The sequence below is a fragment of the Salmo trutta genome, chromosome 2 (assembly GCF_901001165.1).
Source record: "Salmo trutta chromosome 2, fSalTru1.1, whole genome shotgun sequence".
In the NCBI taxonomy this organism is placed as follows: Eukaryota; Metazoa; Chordata; class Actinopteri; order Salmoniformes; family Salmonidae; genus Salmo; species Salmo trutta.
This window is the reverse complement of record NC_042958.1, coordinates 3,528,800-3,555,266: the sequence shown is the minus strand read 5'-3', so window position 1 is coordinate 3,555,266 and position 26,467 is coordinate 3,528,800. Positions and strand designations below refer to the sequence as shown.

Genomic DNA, 26,467 nt, shown 5'->3' with positions numbered 1-26,467 from the left:
CTGAGAGAAATTTTCATCCTTCTACCAAGAGAGATTTATATCTGGTTTCCTTACTTTGGAGGTGGAATCGTCCCTGAGGTGTTATATTCACACAGCTAGCTAGCCAGATAATGTTGAATGACTAGCCGTCGTCGATGCTTTCCATCGAAACTAGCAGAGTTAGCTAAGTAGCTAGTTAGCTTGTTGGCTAATTACACTGACTGTAGCTAACGTGGACAAAACACACAAAAGCTAGTTTGACAATGTAGCTAGCTAGTGAAACTGAACATTGATCTGGCCAAGTCAGTATTTCATACAGACAGACAGTAGGCCAAATGGCTATAAACTTAGAGTGCATCGATACAAGTTTTTACAGTGAAAATGTTAACTGTATGCGAAAACATGCAGATTTCACATGACAGACCAGTGTTGCCAACTAATGTTCAGGGTGAGTTTCTAGAGGCAGGTTGAGTTGTTGCTAAAAGTTGTTAAATGACGTCGTGATGTCATTGCGTGACAACGTAAAACTGCGTCGTTACGTAGAATACACAATAACGTTACTCAAATTGACTGGCCATCTCGGCGAAAAATAGGATTTTACATTTGTTCTTTTCTGTACATTTTTGATTGAGACATGTTGATTGATGTTGTAAGTTCTGTTCAAGATCAAACATTTGTGGGTTTGTCTCGTCGAAACCCGTACTACTGCTGCTGCTGCAGTCAGACAACAATGATTTGCAATTTGCTGAAATTGCTGCTGGCCTGTGGACGAGCTGAGCGCCTGCTGCTGACGTCACTCACAATGCACTTTTGCAGCCAGGCACGTGTGTTGTGTGTGTGACAGAGAAAATAGTTTTTGTGTCATTTAGAGAGGAAAATGCATGTTAGCGTTTGAGTCACTTTTCAAAAGTTGCTAAAAGTTCAAAATACATTTTTAAAAGTAGCTAAATTTGTTGCTAGGTGCTGTTTGAAAAAAAAGCTGGCAGGGTAGTCTGAAAAGTTGCTAAATCTAGCAACAAAATTGCTAAGTTGGCATCACTGTGACAGACTCGCCCGAAACATTTCCCTCAGTTGTCCTTCGTCCCGCCTCCTAGCCCAAGTCTTTGAAACTGATTGGTCCGTAAGGGCTTTAGGGGTAGGTTGTGAGAATCAAATCAAAGTTTGGTTGATTTGAAAATATACAAAAAGTACCAGAGAATCTTTTTAAAGATTTATTTTAGAGGATTTACTAATTTCTTTTATAAATATCTCTATAAATACATTTTCATGCCACTGGGTCACTACAGTGTTAACAAATCTTTGCCCTGGCTCTGTATAGGCAGGTGTTTCTTTATACGTGTACATGAATGTGATTGGTCTCTTTATACGTGTACATGAAGGTGATTGGTCTCTTTATACGTGTACATGAAGGTGATTGGTCTCTTTTATACGTGTACATGAATGTGATTGGTCTCTTTATACGTGTACATGAATGTGATTGGTCTCTTTATACGTGTACATGGTGCGTGGTAGTAAAAAGCATCAACTTGTTATTGCTAGCTGGCTTCTGACTTCTTCATCCTACTAGCAGCTGGCAAGCTGTATCAGGCTGCCTTAGATGCCAGGGGAAAACAAATAGCTATATATGCTAGGCTATCCATCCATCCATCTGATAAAGTTGATAAATGCCATTAGCTAGCACCACCTGTAGCTAGGTTTTTCGAAAATAACAACTATGTATTTGCTAGCTATAATACTGACTATTGTAAACACTTTTTGTTAAACTACTTTCTTACCCTGCCTGTTTATTGATGCGGTGGTGACTGAAAAAGTTGGCAAGAAAAATGATTTCACGGCAAATAGGCTGTGTTGTCTTGGTATAATTTGACTGAATAGACTTGTGCACATTTAGAGGTTCATTAGATAGCTACGTTACTGACTGACTAGGCTAATGCTTCTTCATGTTTTTGGTGCTGTTTCATTTCAGATGAAGAGGGAGTTAGATTATTAGAAAGCAACATGCAGACAGACCAGGGAGGCATGCAGACAGACCGACCAGGACGGCATGCAGACAGACAGACCAGGACGGCATGCAGACAGACAGACCAGGACGGCATGCAGACAGACAGACCAGGGCGGCTTGCAGACAGACCTGGGAGGCTTGCAGACAGGCCAGGGAGGCTTGCAGACAGACAGACCAAATCAAAATCAAATCAAATGTATTTATATAGCCCTTCTTACATCAGCTGATGTATCAAAGGGCTGTACAGAAACCCAGCCTAAAACCCCAAACAGCAAGCAATGCAGGTGTAGAAGCACGGTGGCTAGGAAAAACTCCCTAGAAAGCCAAAACCTAGGAAGAAACCTAGAGAGGAACCAGGCTATGAGGGGTGGTCAGTCCTCTTCTGGCTGTGCCAGGTGGAGATTATAACAGAACATGGCCAAGATGTTCAAATGTTCATAAATGACCAGCATGGTCAAATAACAGTAATCACAGTAGTTGTCGAGGGTGCAACAAGTCAGCACCTCAAGAGTAAATGTCAGTTGGCTTTTCATAGCCGATCATTGAGAGTATCTCTACCACTCCTGCTGTCTCTAGAGAGTTGAAAACAGCAGGTCTGGGACAGGTAGCACGTCCGGTGAACAGGTCAGGGTTCCATAGCCGCAGGCAGAACAGTTGAAACTGGAGCAGCAACACGGCCAGGTAGACTGGGGACAACAAGGAGTCATCATGCCAGGTAGTCCTGAGGCATGGTCCTAGGGCTCAGGTCCTCCGAGAGAGAGAGAGAGAGAAAGAAAGAAAGAATTAGACAGAGCATACTTAAATTCACACAGGACACCGGATAAGACAGGAGAAATACTCCAGATATAACAGACTGACCCTAGCCCCCCGACACATAAACTACTGCAGCATAAATACTGGAGGCTGAGACAGGAGGGGTCAGGAGACATTGTGGCCCCATCCGATGATACCCCCGGACAGGGCCAAACAGGCAGAATATAACCCCACCCACTTTGCCAAAGCACAGCCCCCACACCACTAGAGGGATACCTTCAATCACCAACTTACCATCCTGAGACAAGGCCGAGTATAGCCCACAAAGATCTCCGCCACGGCACAACCCAAGGGGGGGCGCCAACCCGGACAGGAAGACCACGTCAGTGACTCAACCCACTCAAGTGACGCACCCCTCCTAGGGACGGCATGGAAGAACACCAGTAAGCCAGTGACTCAGCCCCTGTAATAGGGTTTGAGGCAGAGAATCCCAGTGGAGAGAGGGGAACCGGCCAGGCAGAGACAGCAAGGGCGGTTCGTTGCTCCAGTGCCTTTCCGTTCACCTTCACACTCCTGGGCCAGACTACACTTAATCATAGGACCTACTGAAGAGATAAGTTTCAGTAAAGACTTAAAGGTTGAGACCAAGTCTGCGTCTCTCACATGGGTAGGCAGACTATTCCATAAAAATGGAGCTCTATAGGAGAAAGCCCTGCCTCCAGCTGTTTGCTTAGAAATTCTAGGGACAATTAGGAGGCCTGCATCTTGTGACCATAGCGTACGTGTAGGTATGTACGGCAGGACCAAATCAGGAAGATAGCGACAGCGTAGCCTAGTGGTTAGAGTGTTAGACTAGTAACCGAAAAGTTTTAAGTTCAAATCCCCGAGCTGACAAGGTACAAATCTGTCGTTCTGCCCCTGAACAAGGCAGTTAGCCTAGGAACAGCAGGTTGTCATTGAAAATAAGAATTTGTTCTTAACTGACTTGCCTAGTTAAATAAAGGTAAAATGAAAAAAGAGCAAGCCCATGTAATGCTTTGTAGGTTAGCAGTAAAACCATTAAATCAACCCTTGCCAAACAGGAAGCCAGTGTAGAGAGGCTAGCACTGGAGTAATATGATAAATTATTTTGATTCTAGCAGCTGTATTTAGCACTAACTGAAGTTTATTTAGTGCTTTATCCGGGTAGCCGGAAAGTAGAGCATTGCAGTAGTTTAACCTTGAAGTAATAAAAGCATGGATTGACAGACCAAAAGCATTGACAGACAGACCAGGGCGGCATGCAAACAGACAGACCAGGGCGGCATGCAGACAGACAGACCAGGGCGGCATGCAGACAGACAGACCAGGGCGGCATGCAGACAGACAGACCAGGGCGGCATGCAGGCAGACAGACAGACCAGGGCGGCATGCAGACAGACAGACCAGGGCGGCATGCAGACAGACAGACCAGGGCGGCATGCAGGCAGACAGACCAGGGCGGCATGCAGGCAGACAGACCAGGGCGGCATGCAGGCAGACAGACAGACCAGGGCGGCATTCAGACAGACAGACCAGGGCGGCATGCAGACAGACCAGGGCGGCATGCAGACAGACAGACCAGGGCGGCATACAGACAGACCAGGGCGGCATGCAGACAGACCAGGGCGGCATGCAGACAGACCAGGGCGGCATGCAGACAGACAGACCAGGGCGGCATGCAGACAGACAGACCAGGGCGGCATGCAGACAGACCAGGGCGGCATGCAGACAGACCAGGGCGGCATGCAGACAGACAGACCAGGGCGGCATGCAGGCAGACAGACCAGGGCGGCATGCAGGCAGACAGACCAGGGCGGCATGCAGGCAGACAGACCAGGGCGGCATGCAGGCAGACAGACCAGGGCGGCATGCAGACAGACAGACCAGGGCGGCATGCAGACAGACAGACCAGGGCGGCATGCAGACAGACCAGGGCGGCATGCAGACAGACAGACCAGGGCGGCATGCAGACAGACCAGGGCGGCATGCAGACAGACCAGGGCGGCATGCAGATAGACAGACCAGGGCGGCATGCAGATAGACAGACCAGGGCGGCATGCAGGCAGACAGACCAGGGCGGCATGCAGATAGACAGACCAGGGCGGCATGCAGACAGACAGACCAGGGCGGCATGCAGACAGACCAGGGCGGCATGCAGACAGACAGACCAGGGCGGCATGCAGACAGACAGACCAGGGCGGCATGCAGACAGACAGACCAGGGCGGCATGCAGACAGACAGACCAGGGCGGCATGCAGACAGACAGACCAGGGCGGCATGCAGGCAGACAGACCAGGGCGGCATGCAGGCAGACAGACCAGGGCGGCATGCAGACAGACCAGGGCGGCATGCAGACAGACAGACCAGGGCGGCATGCAGGCAGACAGACCAGGGCGGCATGCAGGCAGACAGACCAGGGCGGCATGCAGGCAGACAGACCAGGGCGGCATGCAGACAGACCAGGGCGGCATGCAGACAGACCAGGGCGGCATGCAGACAGACAGACCAGGGCGGCATGCAGACAGACAGACCAGGGCGGCATGCAGACAGACAGACCAGGGCGGCATGCAGACAGACAGACCAGGGCGGCATGCAGACAGACAGACCAGGGCGGCATGCAGACAGACCAGGGCGGCATGCAGACAGACAGACCAGGGCGGCATGCAGGCAGACAGACCAGGGCGGCATGCAGGCAGACAGACCAGGGCGGCATGCAGACAGACAGACCAGGGCGGCATGCAGATAGACCAGGGCGGCATGCAGACAGACAGACCAGGGCGGCATACAGACAGACAGACCAGGGCGGCATGCAGGCAGACAGACCAGGGCGGCATGCAGACAGACAGACCAGGGCGGCATGCAGATAGACCAGGGCGGCATGCAGGCAGACAGACCAGGGCGGCATGCAGACAGACAGACCAGGGCGGCATGCAGATAGACCAGGGCGGCATGCAGACAGACAGACCAGGGCGGCATGCAGATAGACCAGGGCGGCATGCAGACAGACAGACCAGGGCGGCATGCAGATAGACAGACCAGGGCGGCATGCAGACAGACAGACCAGGGCGGCATGCAGACAGACAGACCAGGGCGGCATGCAGACAGACAGACCAGGACGGCATGCAGATAGACAGACCAGGGCGGCATGCAGACAGACCAGCATCTCAGAGTAGGAGTACTAATTCAGGATCAGTTTGGCCTTTTATATCAGAACGAATAATTACATTGAGCTTTGTGAATACAGATCCCAATACCTCGTCACAGCAGTCTTTCACCACAAGACCCAAGAGATACAGTATTACAGTCAATGCTTGTGAACTGAATAGTTGTATGTGAATTGCCATACATCAATGACACTTAACAAAAGGGTTGAATTGATCAGAAACGTGTGTGGTGAACATGGCTTTGGTAATGAAAGGTATATCATGAATTTATTTGTCATCTCCCTATCAGGCCACTGCATGCTGGGACATGGCCTTGGATGGTGACACACATCTCCTTCAAGCTTCCTGACTGAATACAGGGAGTCTTCAGTGGTTCTGAAAGCAAAGGACCTTACCTGGGAGTACAGCAACGGTCTCTCCATCTCACAGTCATTCTGTCAACATGTATCCAGAAGCAAGGTCCTTACCTGAGAGTACAGCAACGGTCTCTCTGTCTCACAGTCATTCTGTCAACATGTACCACTGATTTATATTCCCTTTGTCCCATTCTTTAATCTTGTCTGGGATATATATGTTTTAATTTAGACACCTGTATAATATTACATTGGTAAGAAATCTATTCAATCTGGCAATGAGACATTTATTTTAACCCTTTAAAATCACTATGTTTATATGTCTGGATGTTTAAGTTATCACAGAAGTTAGTAAAACATTTGAAGACCAACATGGCAAACATGCTATGAAAAAAGTTATTGTTTTTAATTAGTTGTTTTATGCAAAACTTTATTGCATTTGGTAATCCACATAACGCGGCCATTGAAAGTCTACGGATAGCTGACAACAGTTCTATAGCCCAGCAGACTCACCTGGGGACAAAGGACAACAGTTCTATAGCCCAGCAGACTCACCTGAGGACAGAGGACAACAGTTCTATAGCCCAGCAGACTCACCTGGGGACAGAGGACAACAGTTCTATAGCCCAGCAGACTCACCTGGGGACAGAGGACAACAGTTCTATAGCCCAGCAGACTCACCTGGGGACAGAGGACAACAGTTCTATAGCCCAGCAGACTCACCTGAGGACAGAGGACAACAGTTCTATAGCCCAGCAGACTCACCTGAGGACAGAGGACAACAGTTCTATAGCCCAGCAGACTCACCTGAGGACAGAGGACAACAGTTCTATAGCCCAGCAGACTCACCTGGGGACAGAGGACAACAGTTCTATAGCCCAGCAGACTCACCTGAGGACAGAGGACAACAGTTCTATAGCCCAGCAGACTCACCTGGGGACAGAGGACAACAGTTCTATAGCCCAGCAGACTCACCTGGGGACAGAGGACAACAGTTCTATAGCCCAGCAGACTCACTTGGGGACAGAGGACAACAGTTCTATAGCCCAGCAGACTCACCTGAGGACAGAGGACAACAGTTCTATAGCCCAGCAGACTCACCTGGGGACAGAGGACAACAGTTCTATAGCCCAGCAGACTCACCTGGGGACAGAGGACAACAGTTCTATAGCCCAGCAGACTCACCTGGGGACAGAGGACAACAGTTCTATAGCCCAGCAGACTCACCTGAGGACAGAGGACAACAGTTCTATAGCCCAGCAGACTCACCTGGGGACAGAGGACAACAGTTCTATAGCCCAGCAGACTCACCTGGGGACAGAGGACAACAGTTCTATAGCCCAACAGACTCACCTGGGTACAGAGGGATAGACACATGTTAGTTTTGATAAAAGTCTGGGAGACTTTCACAGGGAGGAGAGGGCATGAGTTTTGGAGTGAGTACAATAAATCCAATCCAACCAGTGGTCCTTGATAATATGCTATTTGTTATCACACAGACAAGAGAGCCAGAGTGAAGGAGGTTAATATAGTTAACCTGAATCAGAGAGGTGAGGAGGGCTGCCTTAAATCAACATCCACGGCACCCTAGGAACAGTGGGTTAACTGCCTTGTTCAGGGGCAGAACGACAGATTTTTTTTTACCTTGTCAGCTCGGGATTCGATCCAGCTACCTTTCGGTTACTGCCCAATGCTTCTACCCGCCAGGCTACCTGCCGCCAGTTGGTCAGAAAGCTCTGGAGGTCCTTGGACCAGTCTGTCTCTCAAACACCTTGAGAGAGATGGATAGAGGTAGTGAGTGTGTATAATAAAAAACTCATTCTCAAACCCTTAGCAATATTTTTTCTTCCCCTGGACTAAAAAACAAAAATACTAAACCCTCCCCCTTTTAAAAGCATGACCCAGAGACTCAGAGTAACTACTGTGTAAATTTCGATCTCTCACTTATGGCAAAAAAACATATTTTGGCTGGTAGATTTGTTTTATCTACCTGCCACCGTGGCTGGTGGACCAAAAAGTGCATTTCCCATCCTGCCGGCATGGTGCAAATGAAGACCTGTGGATGCTTGGCGCTGATGCCTCAATACAAATGAGGACCTGTGGATGCTTGGCGCTGATGCCTCAATACAAATGAGGACCTGTGGATGCTTGGCGCTGATGCCTCAATACAAATGAGGACCTGTGGATGCTTGGCGCTGATGCCTCAATACAAATGAGGACCTGTGGATGCTTGGCGCTGATGCCTCAATACAAATGAGGACCTGTGGATGCTTGGCGCTGATGCCTCAATACAAATGAGGACCTGTGGATGCTTGGCGCTGATGCCTCAATACAAATGAGGACCTGTGGATGCTTGGCGCTGATGCCTCAATACAAATGAGGACCTGTGGATGCTTGGCGCTGATGCCTCAATACAAATGAGGACCTGCGGATGCTTGGCGCTGATGCCTCAATACAAATGAGGACCTGCGGATGCTTGGCGCTGATGCCTCAATACAAATGAGGACCTGCGGATGCTTGGCGCTGATGCCTCAATACAAATGAGGACCTGCGGATGCTTGGCGCTGATGCCTCAATACAAATGAGGACCTGTGGATGCTTGGCGCTGATGCCTCAATACAAATGAGGACCTGTGGATGCTTGGCACTGATGCCTCAATACAAATGAGGACCTGTGGATGCTTGGCGCTGATGCCTCAATACAAATGAGGACCTGTGGATGCTTGGCGCTGATGCCTCAATACAAATGAGGACCTGTGGATGCTTGGCGCTGATGCCTCAATACAAATGAGGACCTGTGGATGCTTGGCGGTGATGCCTGAATACAAATGAGGACCTGTGGATGCTTGGCGGTGATGCCTCAATACAAATGAGGACCTGTGGATGCTTGGCGGTGATGCCTCAATACAAATGAGGACCTGTGGATGCTTGGCGCTGATGCCTCAATACAAATGAGGACCTGTGGATGCTTGGCGGTGGTGCCTCAATACAAATGAGGACCTGTGGATGCTTGGCGGTGATGCCTCAATACAAATGAGGACCTGTGGATGCTTGGCGGTGATGCCTATAAACATCTTTATTAGATAGCAACCACATGTGCCACCCCAATTCATTCTTAATGTAAATCCCATCTAGCTTTATTTCCCTTGTTATTGTACATATCTTTGTAGATGGTTGACGTGAGGAAGAACCAGTGTGTGAATGTGAGAGGCTGGCTCATTAGCCGGCCTAGCCCTGTAGAGTACCTCATATGTCCCATGGGACCGGTTCACAGCCCTGGGAAACTCACCAACCACCCAACAGCTGCAACACTCCAGGAGCACAACACAGTCTTTCTCTCTTCCTCTCCTCTGTCTGCAGAAGTTCTAATTATCACTGTGTGTGTGTGTGTGTGTGTGTGTGTGCGTGTGCATGTGTGTGCGTATGCTCGTGTGTGTCCCAACAGAGCTCCCAACATAATTTGGGGAGTATACAAACAGAAACTGCTGGTAGATCAAGACATCCCTGTTATGTTTGGGTGCAGTGTTTTAACATAGCGTGAGTTTAGTTCAGGTCTGGAACACTGACTAAGGTTCAAAGGATTTGTTGAAGTGGTGTGTTATGTCTGGACTGGGACAGACTGTGGGATAGCCTAACGAACATACCATCTGGAGAGGGTAGTAGGGACATCTGGGATGGCTGAGATCTACCCAGGAGGGCTGAGACCTACCCAGGAGGCCTGAGACCAGCTCAGGAGGGCTGAGACCAGCTCAGGAGGGCTGAGACCGACTCAGGAGGGCTGAGACCGACTCAGGAGGGCTGAGACCGACTCAGGAGGGCTGAGACCTACTCAGGAGGGCTGAGACCTACCCAGGAGGGCTGGGACCGACTCAGGAGGGCTGAGACCTACTCAGGAGGGCTGAGACCAACTCAGGAGGGCTGAGACCAACTCAGGAGGGCTGAGACCAACTCAGGAGGGCTGAGACCAACTCAGGAGGGCTGAGACCAGCTAATGAGGGCTGAGACCAACTCAGGAGGGCTGAGACCAACTCAGGAGGGCTGAGACCAACTCAGGAGGGCTGAGACCAACTCAGGAGGGCTGAGACCAGCTAAGGAGGGCTGAGACCAGCTCAGGAGGGCTGAGACCAACTCAGGAGGGCTGAGACCAACTCAGGAGGGCTGAGACCAACTCAGGAGGGCTGAGACCAACTCAGGGCTGAGACCAGCTCAGGAGGGCTGAGACCGACTCAGGAGGGCTTGAGACCAGCTCAGGAGGGCTGAGACCAGCTCAGGAGGGCTGAGACCGGCTCAGGAGGGCTGAGACCGACTCAGGAGGGCTGAGACCGACTCAGGAGGGCTGAGACCGACTCAGGAGGGCTGAGACCAACTCAGGAGGGCTGAGACCAACTCAGGAGGGCTGAGACCAAACTCAGGAGGGCTGAGACCAAACTCAGGAGGGTTGAGACCTTATCAATAATGCACATTTAATTCGGATAACATGATTGGTCAGGGACAATCAGCCTTTAAAAATGTATGTGTGTGTATTATGCAACAGGAAAACACTCAGAATCAATAGTCTATCTCACTGCAAGGAATCCTGTACACCCAGTCCCTGTAACACCCAGAGAGACATTACCACATCATCATCACATCATCATCACCACATCATCACATCATCACCACCACATCATCACCACCACATCATCATCACCACCACATCATCACATCATCAATACCACATCATCATCACCACATACCACAGACATCACCACATCACCACATCATCATCACAGACATCACCACATCACCACATCATCATCACAGACATCACCACATCATCACCACATCATCACATCATCATCACCACACCATCACCACAGACATCACATCATCATCACCACATCATTACAGACATCACCACATCATCACAGACATCACCACATCATCACCACATCATCACATGATTATAGACTCCACTTATTCAAGTAAAATCTAGTGCCCACTTCAAGATAGATAGGTTTATGTGTCCAGCTGGTCCTATAAGATACAATAACCATGATGGGTATGTGCCTGCGTACCACATCTTTGGCCTTTTAAAGTCCACTACTTTTGACTAGAGCCATATTGTCTCTGGTTGAAAGCAGTGCAGTACAGGCTAGAGGGAACAGAGTGCCATTTGGAACGCAGAAAATGTGGATAAGTCTCTCAGAGATACGTCTCTCAGAGATAAGTCTCTCAGAGAAAAGTCTCTCAGAGATACGTCTCTCAGAGATACGTCTCTCAGAGATAAGCCTCTCAGAGATAAGCCTCTCAGAGATAAGCCTCTCAGAGATAAGCCTCTCAGAGATAAGCCTCTCAGAGATACGTCTCTCAGAGATACGTCTCTCAGAGATACGTCTCTCAGAGATACGTCTCTCAGAGATAAGTCTCTCAGAGATAAGTCTCTCAGAGATAAGTCTCTCAGAGATAAGTCTCTCAGAGATACGTCTCTCAGAGATACGTCTCTCAGAGATATAACTCTCAGAGAGATAACTTTGAGAGAGATAACTTTGAGAGAGATAACTTTGAGAGAGATAACTCTCAGAGAGATAACTTTGAGAGAGATAACTCTCAGAGAGATAACTCTCAGAGAGATAACTCTCAGAGAGATAACTTTGAGAGTGTAACGCGGGTCGTAGAAAGGGGACCAAGGCGCGGAGTGTGAAACACTAATACAACAACAACACGACCGACAACAGTTCCATCAGGTGAACATACACTAAACGGAAAACAACTACCCACAAACCACAGGGAAAAAACACCCCTACTAAATATGACCTCCAATTAGAGGCAATGGGGAACAACTGCCTCCAATTGAAGGTCAACCCAATAAACCCCGACCTAGAAATAGACAAACTAGAAAATCCAACATAGAAATGGAAAACATAGAACAAACACAAAAACGCCCCCTGTCACGCCCTGACCACTCTACCATAGAAAATAACAACTTATATTGGTCAGGACGTGACAGAGAGATAACTCTGAGACAGTGCCCTGTTTCACAGCCTGTGGAACTCGGTCGCTGCTAAAAGCCTTTGGGAGGATGTAATTGATTACAGAACGGCTGAATGCACAGATGTACTGTGTCCTCATAAAAAGTACTTTATTATGTGAAACAAATATAACTCAGATTGGAAGACTTGAACTCTTTCACACATTGGCGAACTGACACTGGGAAAGTGCCAAACCCCAACTCCCCTGCATATCTAGCTGATCGTTATCACTATTGGACACTTAGATATTGGGTATTGCAATATGTTTTGGCTGTCTGCATGGCGTTGGACATCAACAATCTGTAACATGTATTGAAAGAACCGACGCTGGAGTAGAGAAGCAGGTACGGAAAGTCAACATTTACTTTTGCACAGACATGGAACAGCGTCAGAACCGGGTAACACAACGACAAACGACAATTAATGCTGAAGCGGGGAACAGAACTGGGGAACAGACAGATATAGGGAAGGAAATAAACCCAGGTGATTGAGTCCAGGTGAGTGCAATGAATCGTTGATGCGCGTGACGAGGGGAGCGGGTGTGCTTGATGACGGTGCCAGAAGTGCGTATCTCTCTGTCACGCAGGGCAGCCTGGCGCCCTCGAGAGCCAGGGAAGGAGAGCGGGAGCAGTGGGAACATGTATGACATAGGCCGGTTCCTTATTCTCTATTCTCCACATAAATGGAAACAAAACACAAAACTGCATCCAGTGTAAAGCATTATTGTACGGTGCTGTTTACCAGCATGGTTTGAAATAACAAAACACAAGAGTACTTGGTTTAGATCACGAACAGAACAGACAATGCATACCAACCATAAAAAAAATCCAGCTGTTTCCTCCTCCTAACAAAGCTTTCTCATTAAGGAAATGTTCTCCGTATCTTGCTTTAAGAGTGTCCCCTCTGTCGCTTTGAAGAAGCTGGCCATTCCAGATGCTTATCGGCAGAGTTAATACAAGATGATGAACATGCTCACAAATAGTGCATTTTTGGGGCGGCAGGTAGCCTAGTGGTTAGAGCGTAGAGGAGGTAGGTAGCCTAGTGGTTAGAGTGTAGAGGCGGCAGGTAGCCTAGTGGTTAGAGTGTAGGGGTGGCAGGTAGTCTAGTGGTTAGAGTGTAGAGGTGGCAGGTAGACTAGTGGTTAGAGTGTAGAGGTGGTAGGGTAGCCTAGTGGTTAGAGTGTAGAGGTGGCATGTAGTCTAGTGGTTAGAGTGTAGAGGTGGCAGGTAGTCTAGTGGTTAGAGTGTAGAGGTGGCAGGTAGTCTAGTGGTTAGAGTGTAGAGGTGGCAGGTAGTCTAGTGGTTAGAGTGTAGAGGTGGCAGGTAGTCTAGTGGTTAGAGTGTAGAGGTGGCAGGTAGTCTAGTGGTTAGAGTGTAGAGGTGGCATGTAGTCTAGTGGTTAGAGTGTAGAGGTGGTAGGTAGCCTAGTGGTTAGAGTGTAGAGGTGGCAGGTAGTCTAGTGGTTAGAGTGTAGAGGAGGCAGGTATCCTAGTGGTTAGAGTGTAGAGGTGGCAGGTAGCCTAGTGGTTAGAGTATAGAGGTGGCAGGTAGTCTAGTGGTTAGAGTGTAGAGGTGGCAGGTAGTCTAGTGGTTAGAGTGTAGAGGCGGCAAGTAGTCTAGTGGTTAGAGTGTAGAGGTGGCAGGTAGTCTAGTGGTTAGAGTGTAGAGGTGGCAGGTAGCCTAGTGGTTAGAGTGTAGAGGTGGCAGGTAACCTAGTGGTTAGAGTGTAGAGGTGGCAGGTAGTCTAGTGGTTAGAGTGTAGAGTTGGCAGGTAGTCTAGTGGTTAGAGTGTAGAGGTGGCAGGTAGACAAGTGGTTAGAGTGTAGAGGTGGTAGGGTAGCCTAGTGGTTAGAGTGTAGAGGTGGCAGGTAGTCTAGTGGTTAGAGTGTAGAGGTGGCAGGTAGTCTTGTGGTTAGAGTGTAGAGGCGGCAAGTAGTCTAGTGGTTAGAGTGTAGAGGTGGCAGGTAGTCTAGTGGTTAGGGTGTAGAGGTGGCAGGTGGCAGGTAGCCTAGTGGTTAGAGTGTAGAGGTGGCAGGTAGTCTAGTGGTTAGAGTGTAGAGGTGGCAGGTAGACTAGTGGTTAGAGTGTAGAGGTGGCAGGTAGTCTAGTGGTTAGAGTGTAGAGGTGGCAGGTAGACTAGTGGTTAGAGTGTAGAGGTGGTAGGGTAGCCTAGTGGTTAGAGTATAGAGGTGGCAGGTAGACTAGTGGTTAGAGTGTAGAGGTGGCATGTAGTCTAGTGGTTAGAGTGTAGAGGTGGCAGGTAGTCTAGTGGTTAGAGTGTAGAGGTGGCAGGTAGTCTAGTGGTTAGAGTGTTGGGCCAGTAAAACAAATGTTGCTGGATCAAATCCCTGAGCTGACAAGGTAAAAAATCTGTTGTTCTGCCACTGAACAAGGCAGTTAAACCACTGTTACTCGGTAGGCCATCATTGGTAAATAATAATTTGTTCTTAACTAACCTGCCTAGTTAAATAAATGTTAAATGAAAACTAGAGCAGAAATAGAGTTCAAAGGGAATAGCCTACTCTGGAGAGGAGAGAGAGGTCATGAATGTAGAACACTTTCCAGATATATGGAATAAAGGCCCATATTCAAAAGTGGATACTATTATGACCCTAATAATTATTGCAGTGCCTGGAGAGACCTTCTAGGGAAGGTTTCTGCCGCATAATATATACTAGAATACAGACTTTCCTCAATGAAAACAGGGTTTTAAGCACATGTCAATGAAAACTGTGTTTTAAGCACATGTCAATGAAAACTGTGTTTTAAGCACATGTCAATGAAAACAGGGTTTTAAGCGCATGTCAATGAAAACTGTGTTTTAAGCGCATGTCAAATTGGCTTCTTACCGGAACAAATAACACTAGCCACCCTCCACACCCTTACCAAAAGACATGTTTATCAATCCACCAAGGGGCAAATATTGGCCTGCTTTATAGACTTCCAAAAAGCTTTAGATTCCATCTGGCATAAAGGATTCTTCCTCAAACTCGCCCAAAAAGTGGAATTTGAGAAAGAACCCGAGCAAGTTATTAAATCAATGTACAATGAAAAAACATGTTGTAATATAATTGTTTAAAAAAAAACACTGATTTTTTTTCACACAGGGGCAAGGGGTCACCAATCTGAGACCGACATGTTTTAATATCTATATTGATGAATTTGCAACACAGTTTGGGCAAACTACAACTCGAACAGATACGACATAATCTGTCGGTGTTAGACGTTCTCTCAACAGAACATACTACTCAATAAAGAAAACAATAGACAATACATTTTAAATCTGTCTCCAAATATATTTGGCTGAATAATCCAACCAATCCTCCTGAATCTAAGTGAAATATGGGACCCACTGTTATAGTCAAAATACACATCATGATACAAAACACCCACAGTAAAACTAACCCTTGAATTTAGCAAAAACATCCTTCATGTATACAGAAATTCCAGAAATAACCAGAGCAGATCTAAAAAAATACATCCTCTTCTGCTGCCCGCTGAAAAAAAAAAGGAAGGCAAATTCTGATGCCCGTAGCAAACGAACGGTCATACAAACAGCGTTTATGGACAACAATCTCAGCCCGAAGAGTGGTGACCACTCTGCCCCCCCCCCAAAAAAAAACCCCACAAGATTGAAATGAACACAAGTAATCTGTCTCCAAAGGGCAACATTTTGACAGCTGTAGGTGAACGATAAGAACACAAACATCAACTATTGGTGGGGTGAGGTCGAAGGTCAGAGAAAGATGGAACGCTAACGAACATTTGAAAAGAGACTTTAGCTGAATACCAAACAAACAAAGCACAACCTTAACCAAATTACCGAATTAGTGATCGTAGCCTTGCAATTACATAGTTAGCAAGAGAGGACAGACTCAAAATGAACGACACTTTCAAATCACCTGCCCCATAAATTAATTAGAGACTCCTTCTTCACCAAATTCAAATAAAACAATCAAACAAAGATACACTTTGTATACTTTCGGGGGGAAAGGTCTGATGTGATGTTATAGAGTTGTCAGCACAGGACGTCACAGCTTGAAACATATTCTATTTCCTCCATGTATTATAAGTAATAGACTATATATACCGAGTGGACAAAACATTAGGAACACCTGCTCTTTCCATGACATAGACTGACCAGGTGAATCCAGCTGAAAGCTACGATCCCTTATTGATGTCACTTGTTAAATCCACTTCAATCAGGGTAGATGAAGGGGAGGAGACAGGTTAAAGAAGTGTTTTTAAGCCTTGAGACAATTGAGACATGGATTTTGTATGTGTGCCAATGGGTAAGACTAAATATGAAAGTTATTTGAATGTGGTATGGTAGTAGTTGCACCGGGTTTGAGTGTGTCAAGAAATGCAACGCTGCTGAGTTTTTCACACTCATGTATCAAGAATGGTCCACCACCCAAAAGGACATCCAGCCAACTTGACACAACTGTGGGAAGCATTGGAGTCAACATGGGCCAGCATCCCTGTGAAACGCTTTCAACACCTTGTAGAGGGGGTCAACACAATATTAGGAAGGTGTTCTTAATGTTTTGTACACTCAGTGTAGTGTGCCAGTCTATAACATCAGTGCTGTTAAAGTATCTTGTTTTTCCTCTGTCCTGTTTTCTCATCTCATCACTGATTGGAGTGGATATAAAGGAAACATCAATTCCACCTGTCAAGCTTACGACAATAAAATGATCCATAAAGAAATCACCGATATGGAATAACGAAATATTCTAATAGTATTAGACATAGGACAACAACAAAAAAAACTTGGAATTAGTCCCAAATGGCATCCACCCTATTCCTTATATAGTGCAGTTAATTTAGTGCACTATGAAGGGAATAGGGTGCCAGCAGCCATGGTAGAAGAAGACAGCCTCAGCAGAGAGAGGTCTCTCCTGTCCTATGATGTCGCTCCACACTGTCTGGCTGCGGAAATGTCCTTGTTGTCCTCTGATCTACCTACCACAAATGGCCAAGTCTGCGGACAGATAGAGAGATAGATTTAATAAAAATACAAGACATATGAATACATATAGCAAAAAAAGGTAGCAGGAATAGGGATCATATGTTATTTACAATATAGGCCTGTTTTTATGGTATCTTAGCCTACATACAGTGCCCTCAGAATGTATTCGCACCCCTTGAATTATTCAACATTTTGTTGTGTTACAGCCTTGAATTCGAAATTGATTAAATATATTTTTTCTCACTCGTCTACAGACAATACCCCATAAAGATAAAGTAAAAACATGTTTTTAGAAATGTTAGCAAATTTATTGATAATGAAACAAAGAAACATCTAATTGACATAAGTATTCACACCCGCTGAGTCAAGACATGTTAGAATCACCTTTGGCAGTGATTACAGCTGTGAGTCTTTCTGGGTAAGACTCTAAGAGCTGTGAGTCTTTCTGGGTAAGACTAAGAGCTGTGACTCTTTCTGGGTAAGTCTCTAAGAGCTGTGACTCTTTCTGGGTAAGTCTCTGAGAGCTGTGAGTCTTTCTGGGTAAGACTCTAAGAGCTGTGAGTCGTTCTTGGTTAGTCTCTAAGAGATTTCCACACCTGGATTGTGCAATATTAGCACATTATTCTTAAAAATATTCTTCATGCTCTGTGAAGTTGTTTGTTGATCATTGTTAGACAGCCATTTTCAAGTCTGGCCATAGATTTTCAAGCCGATTTAAGTCAAAACTGTAACTAAGCCACTCAGGAACATCCAATGTTGTCTTGGAAAGCAACTCCAGTGTAGATTTGGCCATGTGTTTTAGGTTATTGTCTCCCAGTGTCCGTTGAAAACCAGACTGAACCAAGTTTTCCTGTGCTGAGCTCTATTCCGCTTCTTGTTATCCTAAAAAACTCCCTGGTCCTTGCCGTTGACAAGCATACCCATAACATGATGCAGCCACCACCATGCTTGGAAATTTGATGAGTGGTATTCAGTGATGTGTTGTGTTAGATTCGCCCCAAACATAACACTTTCTGTTTAGGACATGAAGTTAATTTCTATGCCAATTTTATTTTGCAGTATTACGTTAGTGCCTTATTGTAAACAGGATGGATGTTTTGAAATATTTTTATTCTCTACAAGCTTCCTTCTTTTCACTCTGTCATTTAGGTTAGTATTGTGGAGAAACTAAAATGGTGTTGATTCATCTTTAATTTTCTCCTATCACAGCCATTAAACTCTTTAACTGTTTTAAAGTCACCACTGGCCTCTTGCTGAAATCCCTGAGCGGTTTCCTTCCTCTCCGGCAACTGAGTTAGGAAGGACACCTGTATCATTGTAGTGACTGGGTTGATACTCCATCCAAAGCATAATTAATAACTTTGCCATGTTCAAAGGGATATTCAGCATTTGAAAAACCTCCCTGCTCTTTGTGATTGAATCTGTGCTTGAAAACTCACAACTCAATTGAGGGACTTTACAGATAATTGTATGTGTGGGGTACAGAGATGAGGTAGTCATTCATAAATAATATTAAACACTATTATTGCACACAGAGTCCATGCAACTTATTATGTGACTTGTTAAGCAAATGTGTACTCCTGAGCTTCTTTAGGCCATAACAAAGAGGTTGAATACTTATTGACTCAAGACATTTCAGCTTTTCATTTTTAATTCAATTATAAAAATTTCTGAAAATATAATTCCACATTTACATTATGGGGTGTTGTGTGTGTGTGACACAAAATCTCATTCTAATCCATTTTAAATTCAGTCTGAAACACAACAAAATATGGAAAAAAAGTCAAGGGGTGTGAATACTTTCTGAAGGCCCAGTATTCAGTTCCACCGTAGAGTCATAAATGGTCTGACTCTCACCACACCGTTTCACAGGAATATCAGAAACGCAATGGATGCAGCACATTTTTTCTACATGCAATGGAAGTAGTCTGGATAAGAGCGTCTGCTAAATTACCAAAATGTAAATGTAAAAATTTAAATGTGTGTCTTTCATACTCAAGTTTACAGGGTCAAGTTTGAATAAAATAATGCTTCCTACCAGGTTGACAGGGTGTACAAAGCTGCTCTCGTAGCGGTTGTCTTGTAGTACCTGTCGGAGGTGTGATATATAGCTAGACGCTAGTCTCAGCGTGTCCAGTTTGGACAGTTTGGTATCGGCCGGTACCCACGGCAGGCTTGTTTTCAGTCTGGAAAACGCTTTGCTCAGCACCCTCATCCTCGCCCTCTCTCTGGCGTTTGCAGCGTTCCTTTGTATCTGCCGCGCTTTCACAACTGGTTTTCCTCCAGCAGCGGTGACGCGTGTTCGCTTGGTCTTGACTTCGTAACCTCCGTCATTACCGAACTCGTCATCTGAGTACTCGGTGGAGGTGTAGTGGTTCTGTGCAATGTTCCGTTTGGTTTTACTGCTTTCGAACGGAGCGTCTGTCCGTTTGTGACGTGTCTCAATGTCCTCTCCATCGCTTACTGAGCCGGTGGACATGTCTGTCTGTTTCACCTGTGCCCTGTAGCAGGACAGAGCAGTTCACTGGAGAGTTACAGGTGAGATATACCTGATTGAACTACCTCAACAATAGACACTCTTACTTTGATGCTATGTCTGTATATAGGTGGGTTTGGGGAATAGACATTCCACTTCTTCTGCTCCAGGAGTGTGAAGGCTGCTTCTTCAACCAAAATTACAATTTTTCAAAAATATTTTGAAAGTCCCTATAGTTGATCCATCTCACACTCAGATTTCAGTATGTCATTCCTAGTTTAGGAATATAGCCATTGTTCCATGCCAGTTTACCAGTAGACTTAAAGTTTATCTAAAGTTTAGTTCAGAACTAAGTGTGTAGTCTCTTACCTTCTCTACAGCAAGTCAAGTCTCTGTAAAACTGAAACCTGCCCCCTCTCTCACCCGGCTAATTTAAGTGTCCTAGAATTAGCAGGGCAACTGTGTTTTCAGGAACTTTTCCCCACCCCCTCTCTCTCGCTCTCTCGCTCTCTCTCCAAACCAGAGTGACCTCTCGTCTAGCATTACTGTACTTTGGGGGATGACTAGTTACTTCTTCGCTATTTGTTAGTCATCGATAAACAAATATACGACTGGGAAATGATCTGGAAATGATTTTATGGTAGAATTTCCCAGATGTTCTGAAATGGTTTCCAAACAATAGGCCTAAATACTTCCTAATTCCATCAATTTCTCAGACAATATAAGGCAGCGTTTCCTAAACTCGTTCCTCTGGACACCCAAGGGTTCACGTTTTTGGATTTTTGCCCTAACACTACACAGCTGTTTCAAATGATCAAAGCTTAATGATTAGTTAATTATTTGAATCAGCTGTGTAGCGCGTTAGGACGAACAAACCAAAACGTGCACTGAGCTAAGGGCACACTGTAACCTACTGCACTGTATAGTAATGATAAGGTTATGTTAGAGGCTGATTTATCAGCCTTCCCTGTAGCTCAGTTGGTAGAGCATGGTGTTTGCAACGCCAGGGTTGTTGGTTCGATTCCCACGGGGGGGGGGCCAGCACAGAAAAATAATGTATGAAATGAAATGTATGCATTCACTACTGTAAGTCACTCTGGATAAGAGCGTCTGCTAAATTACAACAAAAAACATATCTAGCGGGACAGGGGCAAAGCAAAAACCTACTGTACCATTTTTGTGTCCCAAAAGACACCCTGTTCCCTATATAATGCAGTACTTTTGACAAGGCGACATACCCATGTAAATCAGCTATCTCACTGTCTTGTAAACAGTCATTTCATTTTACCGCAGCCTACTTCATTGACAGAAACAGTTCTGTCATCCTCTCCAAACAATCGTCAGGCTAGCTAGATGACAAGAATACATCACAATCCACTGTGACAAGTCTCTCTCTCACACATCTTTTGGTAATAGAAATGTCCGAAGATCTTATCAAAAAGTGACTAATCCTGTGTGCGTTTCACAGAGGGATCGAGTTTCTGCAGATTGTAGTGTCCTTTCACACACGGCCCCGTACGCTTCGGCCACAGCTGTCAGCGTTTCCCATGACATCTGGATCGCTGGCATGACAGGGGCGTGGCAGGGGGGGTGGAGGTTAGGGGGGATGGGGACCTTCCACTTTCTCAGGGGATGGGGATGCAGCATTGACTGTGTCCCAAGTGGCACACTATTACCTATATAGTGCATTACTTTTGACCAGGATCCTACGGCACCCTATTACCTATATAGCGCACTACTTTTGACCAGGATCCTACGCCACCCTATTACCTATATAGTGCACTACTTTTGACCAGGATCCTACGGCACCCTATTACCTATATAGCGCACTACTTTTGACCAGGGTCCTACGCCACCCTATTACCTATATAGTGCACTACTTTTGACCAGGGTCCTACGGCACCCTATTACCTATATAGTGCACTACTTTTGACCAGGGTCCTACGGCACCCTATTACCTATATAGTGCACTACTTTTAACCAGGATCCTACGGCTGCCATTTTGCTTCCTGTCCTTGTTTCCTTTCCTTCTTAAGCAGTGCTACCCTTCCTCAACCTCACCTTTCAGGTCGAAGCTGAAGTTGCCCTTAACCACCGATCTAGGATCACATCTGGACTTAGATCAGTATAGTAAAAAATAAATGTTTTAAATAAATAAAAATGTAATACAAAATTCTCTCCCAAGTTTAGTGACAATAACCTATTGCAGCAGAAGCACAGTCAGAATACACCTCCTCCTTGTTCTGAGGAATATTCCCAGTACATCTGATAGCTATGAGTAGGCCTAGTCATTCCCCGGTAATTGGGGTGAAATTGTGATTTTTATTACAACAGTAACTTTGGGCCAGCGATTATCTAACGGCACAGCTGAGATCCATGCTCCATTCTGGTGGATGGACATGCCAAGTTCACTAGAAAGAGAACGGGAGGGATGGAGAGATGGAGGGAGGGAGAGATGGAAGGAGAGAGATATGGAGGGAGAGATGGAGGGAGGGAGAGATGGAGGGAGAGATGAAGGGAGGGATAGATGGAGAGATGGAGGGAGAGATGGAGGAAGAGATGGAGGGAGGGAGAGATGGAGGGAGGGAGAGATGGAGGGAGAGATGAAGGGAGGGATAGATGGAGAGATGGAGGGAGAGATGGAGGAAGAGATGGAGGGAGGGAGAGATGGAGGGAGAGATTGAGGGAGGGAGAGATGGAGGGAGAGATTGAGGGAGAGAGAGATGGAGGGAGGGAGAGATGGAGGGAGAGATTGAGGGAGGGAGGCAGGGAGGGAGATGGAGGGAGAGATGGAGGGAGGGAGAGATGGAGAGATGGAGGGAGGGAGAGATGGAGGGAGGGAGGCAGGGAGGGAGATGGAGGGATGGAGGGAGGGAGAGATGGAGGGAGAGATGGAGGGAGAGATGGAGGCAGGGAGGGAGAGATGGAGGGAGGGAGGGAGAGATGGAGAGATGGAGGGAGGGAGAGATGGAGGGAGAGATGGAGAGATAGATGGAGGGAGGGATAGATGGAGGGAGGGATAGATGGAGGGAGGGAGGGAGGGATAGATGGAGGGAGGGAGGGAGGGAGAGATGGAGGGAGGGAGGGAGAGATGGAGGGATAGATGGAGGGAGGGATAGATGGAGAGATGGAGGGAGGGATAGATGGAGGGAGGGAGAGATGGAGGGAGAGATGGAGGCAGGGAGGGAGAGATGAAGGGAGGGATAGATGGAGGGAGGAAGCGAGAGGGAGGGAGAGATGGAGGCAGGGAGGGAGAGATGGAGGGAGAGATGGAGAGAAGGAGAGATGGAGGGAGGGAGGGAGAGATGGAGGCAGGGAGGGAGGGAGAGATGGAGGGAGGGAGAGATGGAGAGATGGAGGGAGGGAGAGATGGAGATATGGAGGGAGAGATGGAGGCAGGGAGGGAGGGAGGGATAGATGGAGGGAGGGAGGGAGGGAGAGATGGAGGCAGGGAGGGAGGGAGGGAGGGAGAGATGGAGGGAGGGAGAGGTGGAGGGAGAGATGGAGGGAGGGAGAGATGGAGAGAGATGGAGGGAGAGATGGAGGGAGAGATGGAGGCAGGGAGGGAGAGATGGAGGGAGGGAGAGATGGAGGGAGAGAGAGATGGAGGGAGAGAGGGAGAGATGGAGGGAGGGATAGATGGAGGGATAGATGGAGAGATGGAGGGAGGGAGAGAGAGGGAGGGAGAGATAGAAGGAGAGATGGATGGAGGGAGGGATAGATGGAGGGAGAGAGAGGGAGGGAGAGATAGAAGGAGAGAGGGAGAGATGGAGGGAGGGATAGATGGAGGGAGGGAGAGATGAAGGGAGAGAGAGAGGGAGGGAGAGAGGGAGGGAGAGATAGAAGGAGAGATGGAGGGAGGGAGAGATGGAGAGATGGAGGGAGAGATGGAGGGAGGGATGGAGGGAGAGAGAGATGGAGGGAGGGATAGATGGAGGGAGGGAGAGATGAAGGGAGGGATGGAGGGAGAGATGGAGGGAGAGATGGAGGGAGAGAGAGATGGAGGGAGAGATGGAGGGAGAGATGGAGGGAGGGAGAGATAGAGGGAGGAAGAGATGGATGGAGGGAGGGAGGAAGGGAGAGAAGGAAGGAGGGAGGGAGGGAGAGATGGAGTAGAAATGGAGGGAGAGATGGAGGGAGGGAGAGATGAAGGGAGGGAGGGAGAGATGGATGGAGGGAGGGAGGGGTGGAGGGAGGGAGGGAGAGATGGAGTAGAAATGGAGGGAGAGATGGAGGAGAGCTACTGTACACCACTCCTCTCCATAGCATCCTGTCAGCTGAAGAGAGGATGTCTAATTCATGCCAGGGTTGCATGTCACTCCCAAATGACACCCTATTGGCTATTTAGTGCACTACTTTTAACCACTTAGCTTGATCCCTTTGGGCCCTGGTCAAAAGTATTAAATAAGGAATAGGGTATCATTTGGGATGCATATTTAGGACTCTACTATTGCACCTTTTGCCTGTTATTTGCTTAAAGAAAATGAGCATTGATATGTCTGGATCTATTTGTACTGTACATTGCCCTTGTAAGGTTAAAATACAGTTGTATGAATTCATAGAAACACTGTTAATTAAGCCTGAGTGGTGGATTTCAGTTCCTTTCTTTTCTCACAGTATCCATGAATCGCCTTTTGAGACAGAGCTTTCCGTTGGGAACTTAGGAACCTCTCAGAGAAATACAGTGTTAGTGTAACCATTTGTTTACAGTTTGCAAAATTCTGTTTTTTTCAGCTCTGTTCCTGCACTTTAGGCCTATATACAGTCATGGTGTCCTTTTCTCTCCAAGGGCCACCACACATATTCATTAATGGCATCAATGAGAGAGAGGGCATACGTTTCCTGGCCTCTCTCCCCTCTTCCGCTTTATGTTTCTCACATTTCCCTTTCTCTCAGTGGTCAGGAATGTTCCCTAATCCAGGACCATTTCCATGCTTCCGTTAATCCCATTTATTCTCTGACCGCTTTCCACATGAAACCTTCCTGTCAGCAGGACCTTCCGGGATATTGTTCGCCCAGCTCACCCCGGAACTTTCATCACGTTCCTGATTCTAGAGCCTTACTCATAAAGCCTGATCGAGGATCTGTTTTGTCTTTTAGATTGTAAAGAAACAGATTCGGCTATATGGACAAGGAGGATCTGATCCTACTCTCTGTAGGCCGTTTATCCTATTCTGGACCTGCCGGCTGAGTTGAGAATGTAGAGTTGTGGGTTCGATTCCCTTTGCGGAATAGCTCCACTCTGAATCCTGAACATAGGTGTCATTAACTGTAATTCTCTGTCATACTGCTATACGTCAAGCTAAACATAGTGACAGGTGAATAGACTGTTAAACCTGACCCTATGTCTGTATCTCATGTTGTGACTCTCTACATCTAACTCTAGTACTCCAGGAGTAATATCATTTACTCACCATCCGTAGCAAACACAGCTGATTTAAAGGTGCAATAAGCAGAAATCGCTCTGCCGTTTCCTGGTTGTTACATATTTTATAGCCTAATTTCAGTTTATGTGGCAAAACAAGCAAGAATCATTGTACCATCTAAACCACTGTGAAATATATTTTCAATATCCCAAAAATATTGTATTTTCAGCTGTTTGAGGCTGGTGTGCAAAACCGAAAGTAAAAGACTCAAAAACAAAGCTTAAGCACGGGAGGCATAGAAATTGCGACACATAGAACAGATCTACCGATTCTTATTCTTGCTTTCAATGAGAATGACAGATCTATAATTTACATTTCTATGTGAATTGAAGCTCATGATTAGTTAGTTAATTATTGGAGTCAGGTGTGTTTAGCTGGGGCTGGGGGTAAGTGTGGCACTAATCAGGCCCCCGAGGCCAGGAGCTGTCCATCCTTGCTATACGTAGTGAAACATGAATGGGTTCATGTTTTTTGGGGGGATTAAAAACACCTGACCCTATGTCTGTATATCATGGTGAAATATTGACTTCCTCTGTCCTTGATAGATCGTCTGTCCGGCAGGACACCCATCCACCGGGCTAGGGATTCAAACAGACTGACTCAACCAGGGAAGTGCAAGCTAAGGGGATTTATGTATCATCTGATTCACTATCATATTTTTTTTTAAACAGCATGAAAAGGTATTGGCTATAAGGAGAATATTTCAGGCCAAGCACGACTTTGTCTCTGTCCCAACTGGTACCCTATACCCTTTAGGAAAAAGAGTTCCAAAAGGGTTCTTTGGCTGTCCCCCGAGGATAACACTTTCTGGTTCCAGGGAGAACCCTTTTTGGTTCTAGGTAGAACCCTTTCTGGTTCTAGGTAGAACCCTTTCTGGTTCCAGGTAGAACCCTTTCTGGTTCCAGGGAGAACCCTTTCTGCTTCTAGGTAGAACCCTTTCTGGTTCCAGGGAGAACCCTTTTTGGTTCTAGGTAGAACCCTTTCTGGTTCCAGGTAGAACCCTTTTTGGTTCCATGTAGAACCCTTTCTGGTTCTAGGTAGAACCCTTTCTGGTTCCAGGTAGAACCCTTTCTGGTTCTAGGTAGAACCCTTTCTGGTTCCAGGGAGAACCCTTTTTGGTTCCAGGGAGAACCCTTTCTGGTTCCAGGTAGAACCCTTTCTGGTTCTAGGTAGAACCCTTTCTGGTTCCAGGTAGAACCCTTTTGCGTTCCATGTAGAACCCTCTGTGGAAAGCGTTCTACCTGGACCCAAAAAGTGTTATTTAAAAGGTTCTCCAATGGGGGGACAGCCAAAGAATCCTTTTAGGTTGTAG

The 26,467-nt window shown here is 46.7% G+C and overlaps 2 protein-coding genes across 2 annotated transcripts; one reads left to right on the top strand and one right to left on the bottom strand.

Annotated features, from left to right (window-relative positions):
• Window positions 1–6,692: 6,692 nt before the first annotated feature.
• Window positions 6,693–7,643, top strand: LOC115148632 (involucrin-like). Its single transcript, XM_029690706.1, has one exon. The coding sequence runs from the start codon at window positions 6,693–6,695 to the stop codon at window positions 7,641–7,643; it is 951 nt and encodes a 316-aa protein (XP_029546566.1).
• Window positions 7,644–17,115: 9,472 nt separating this feature from the next.
• Window positions 17,116–20,300, bottom strand: msc (musculin (activated B-cell factor-1)). The gene is made up of 2 exons (XM_029690175.1): window positions 19,292–20,300; window positions 17,116–17,265 (listed from the first exon to the last, which is right to left on the bottom strand). Exons 1-2 carry the CDS (start codon window positions 19,730–19,732, stop codon window positions 17,188–17,190), a joined length of 519 nt encoding a protein of 172 aa, XP_029546035.1. The 5' UTR covers window positions 19,733–20,300; the 3' UTR covers window positions 17,116–17,187.
• Window positions 20,301–26,467: the final 6,167 nt, after the last annotated feature.

What these genes read in the sequence shown, in the direction of transcription:
- msc (XM_029690175.1), bottom strand. Translation starts at nt 19,732, where the DNA reads ATGTCCACCGGCTCAGTAAGCGATGGAGAGGACATTGAGACACGTCAC. An exon ending in TTGTACACCCTGTCAACCTG is followed by an intron (nt 17,266 to 19,291) that starts GTAGGAAGCATT and finishes ATCTGTCCGCAG; the next exon opens with ACTTGGCCATTTGTGGTAGG.
- LOC115148632 (XM_029690706.1), top strand. Translation starts at nt 6,693, where the DNA reads ATGCAAAACTTTATTGCATTTGGTAATCCACATAACGCGGCCATTGAA.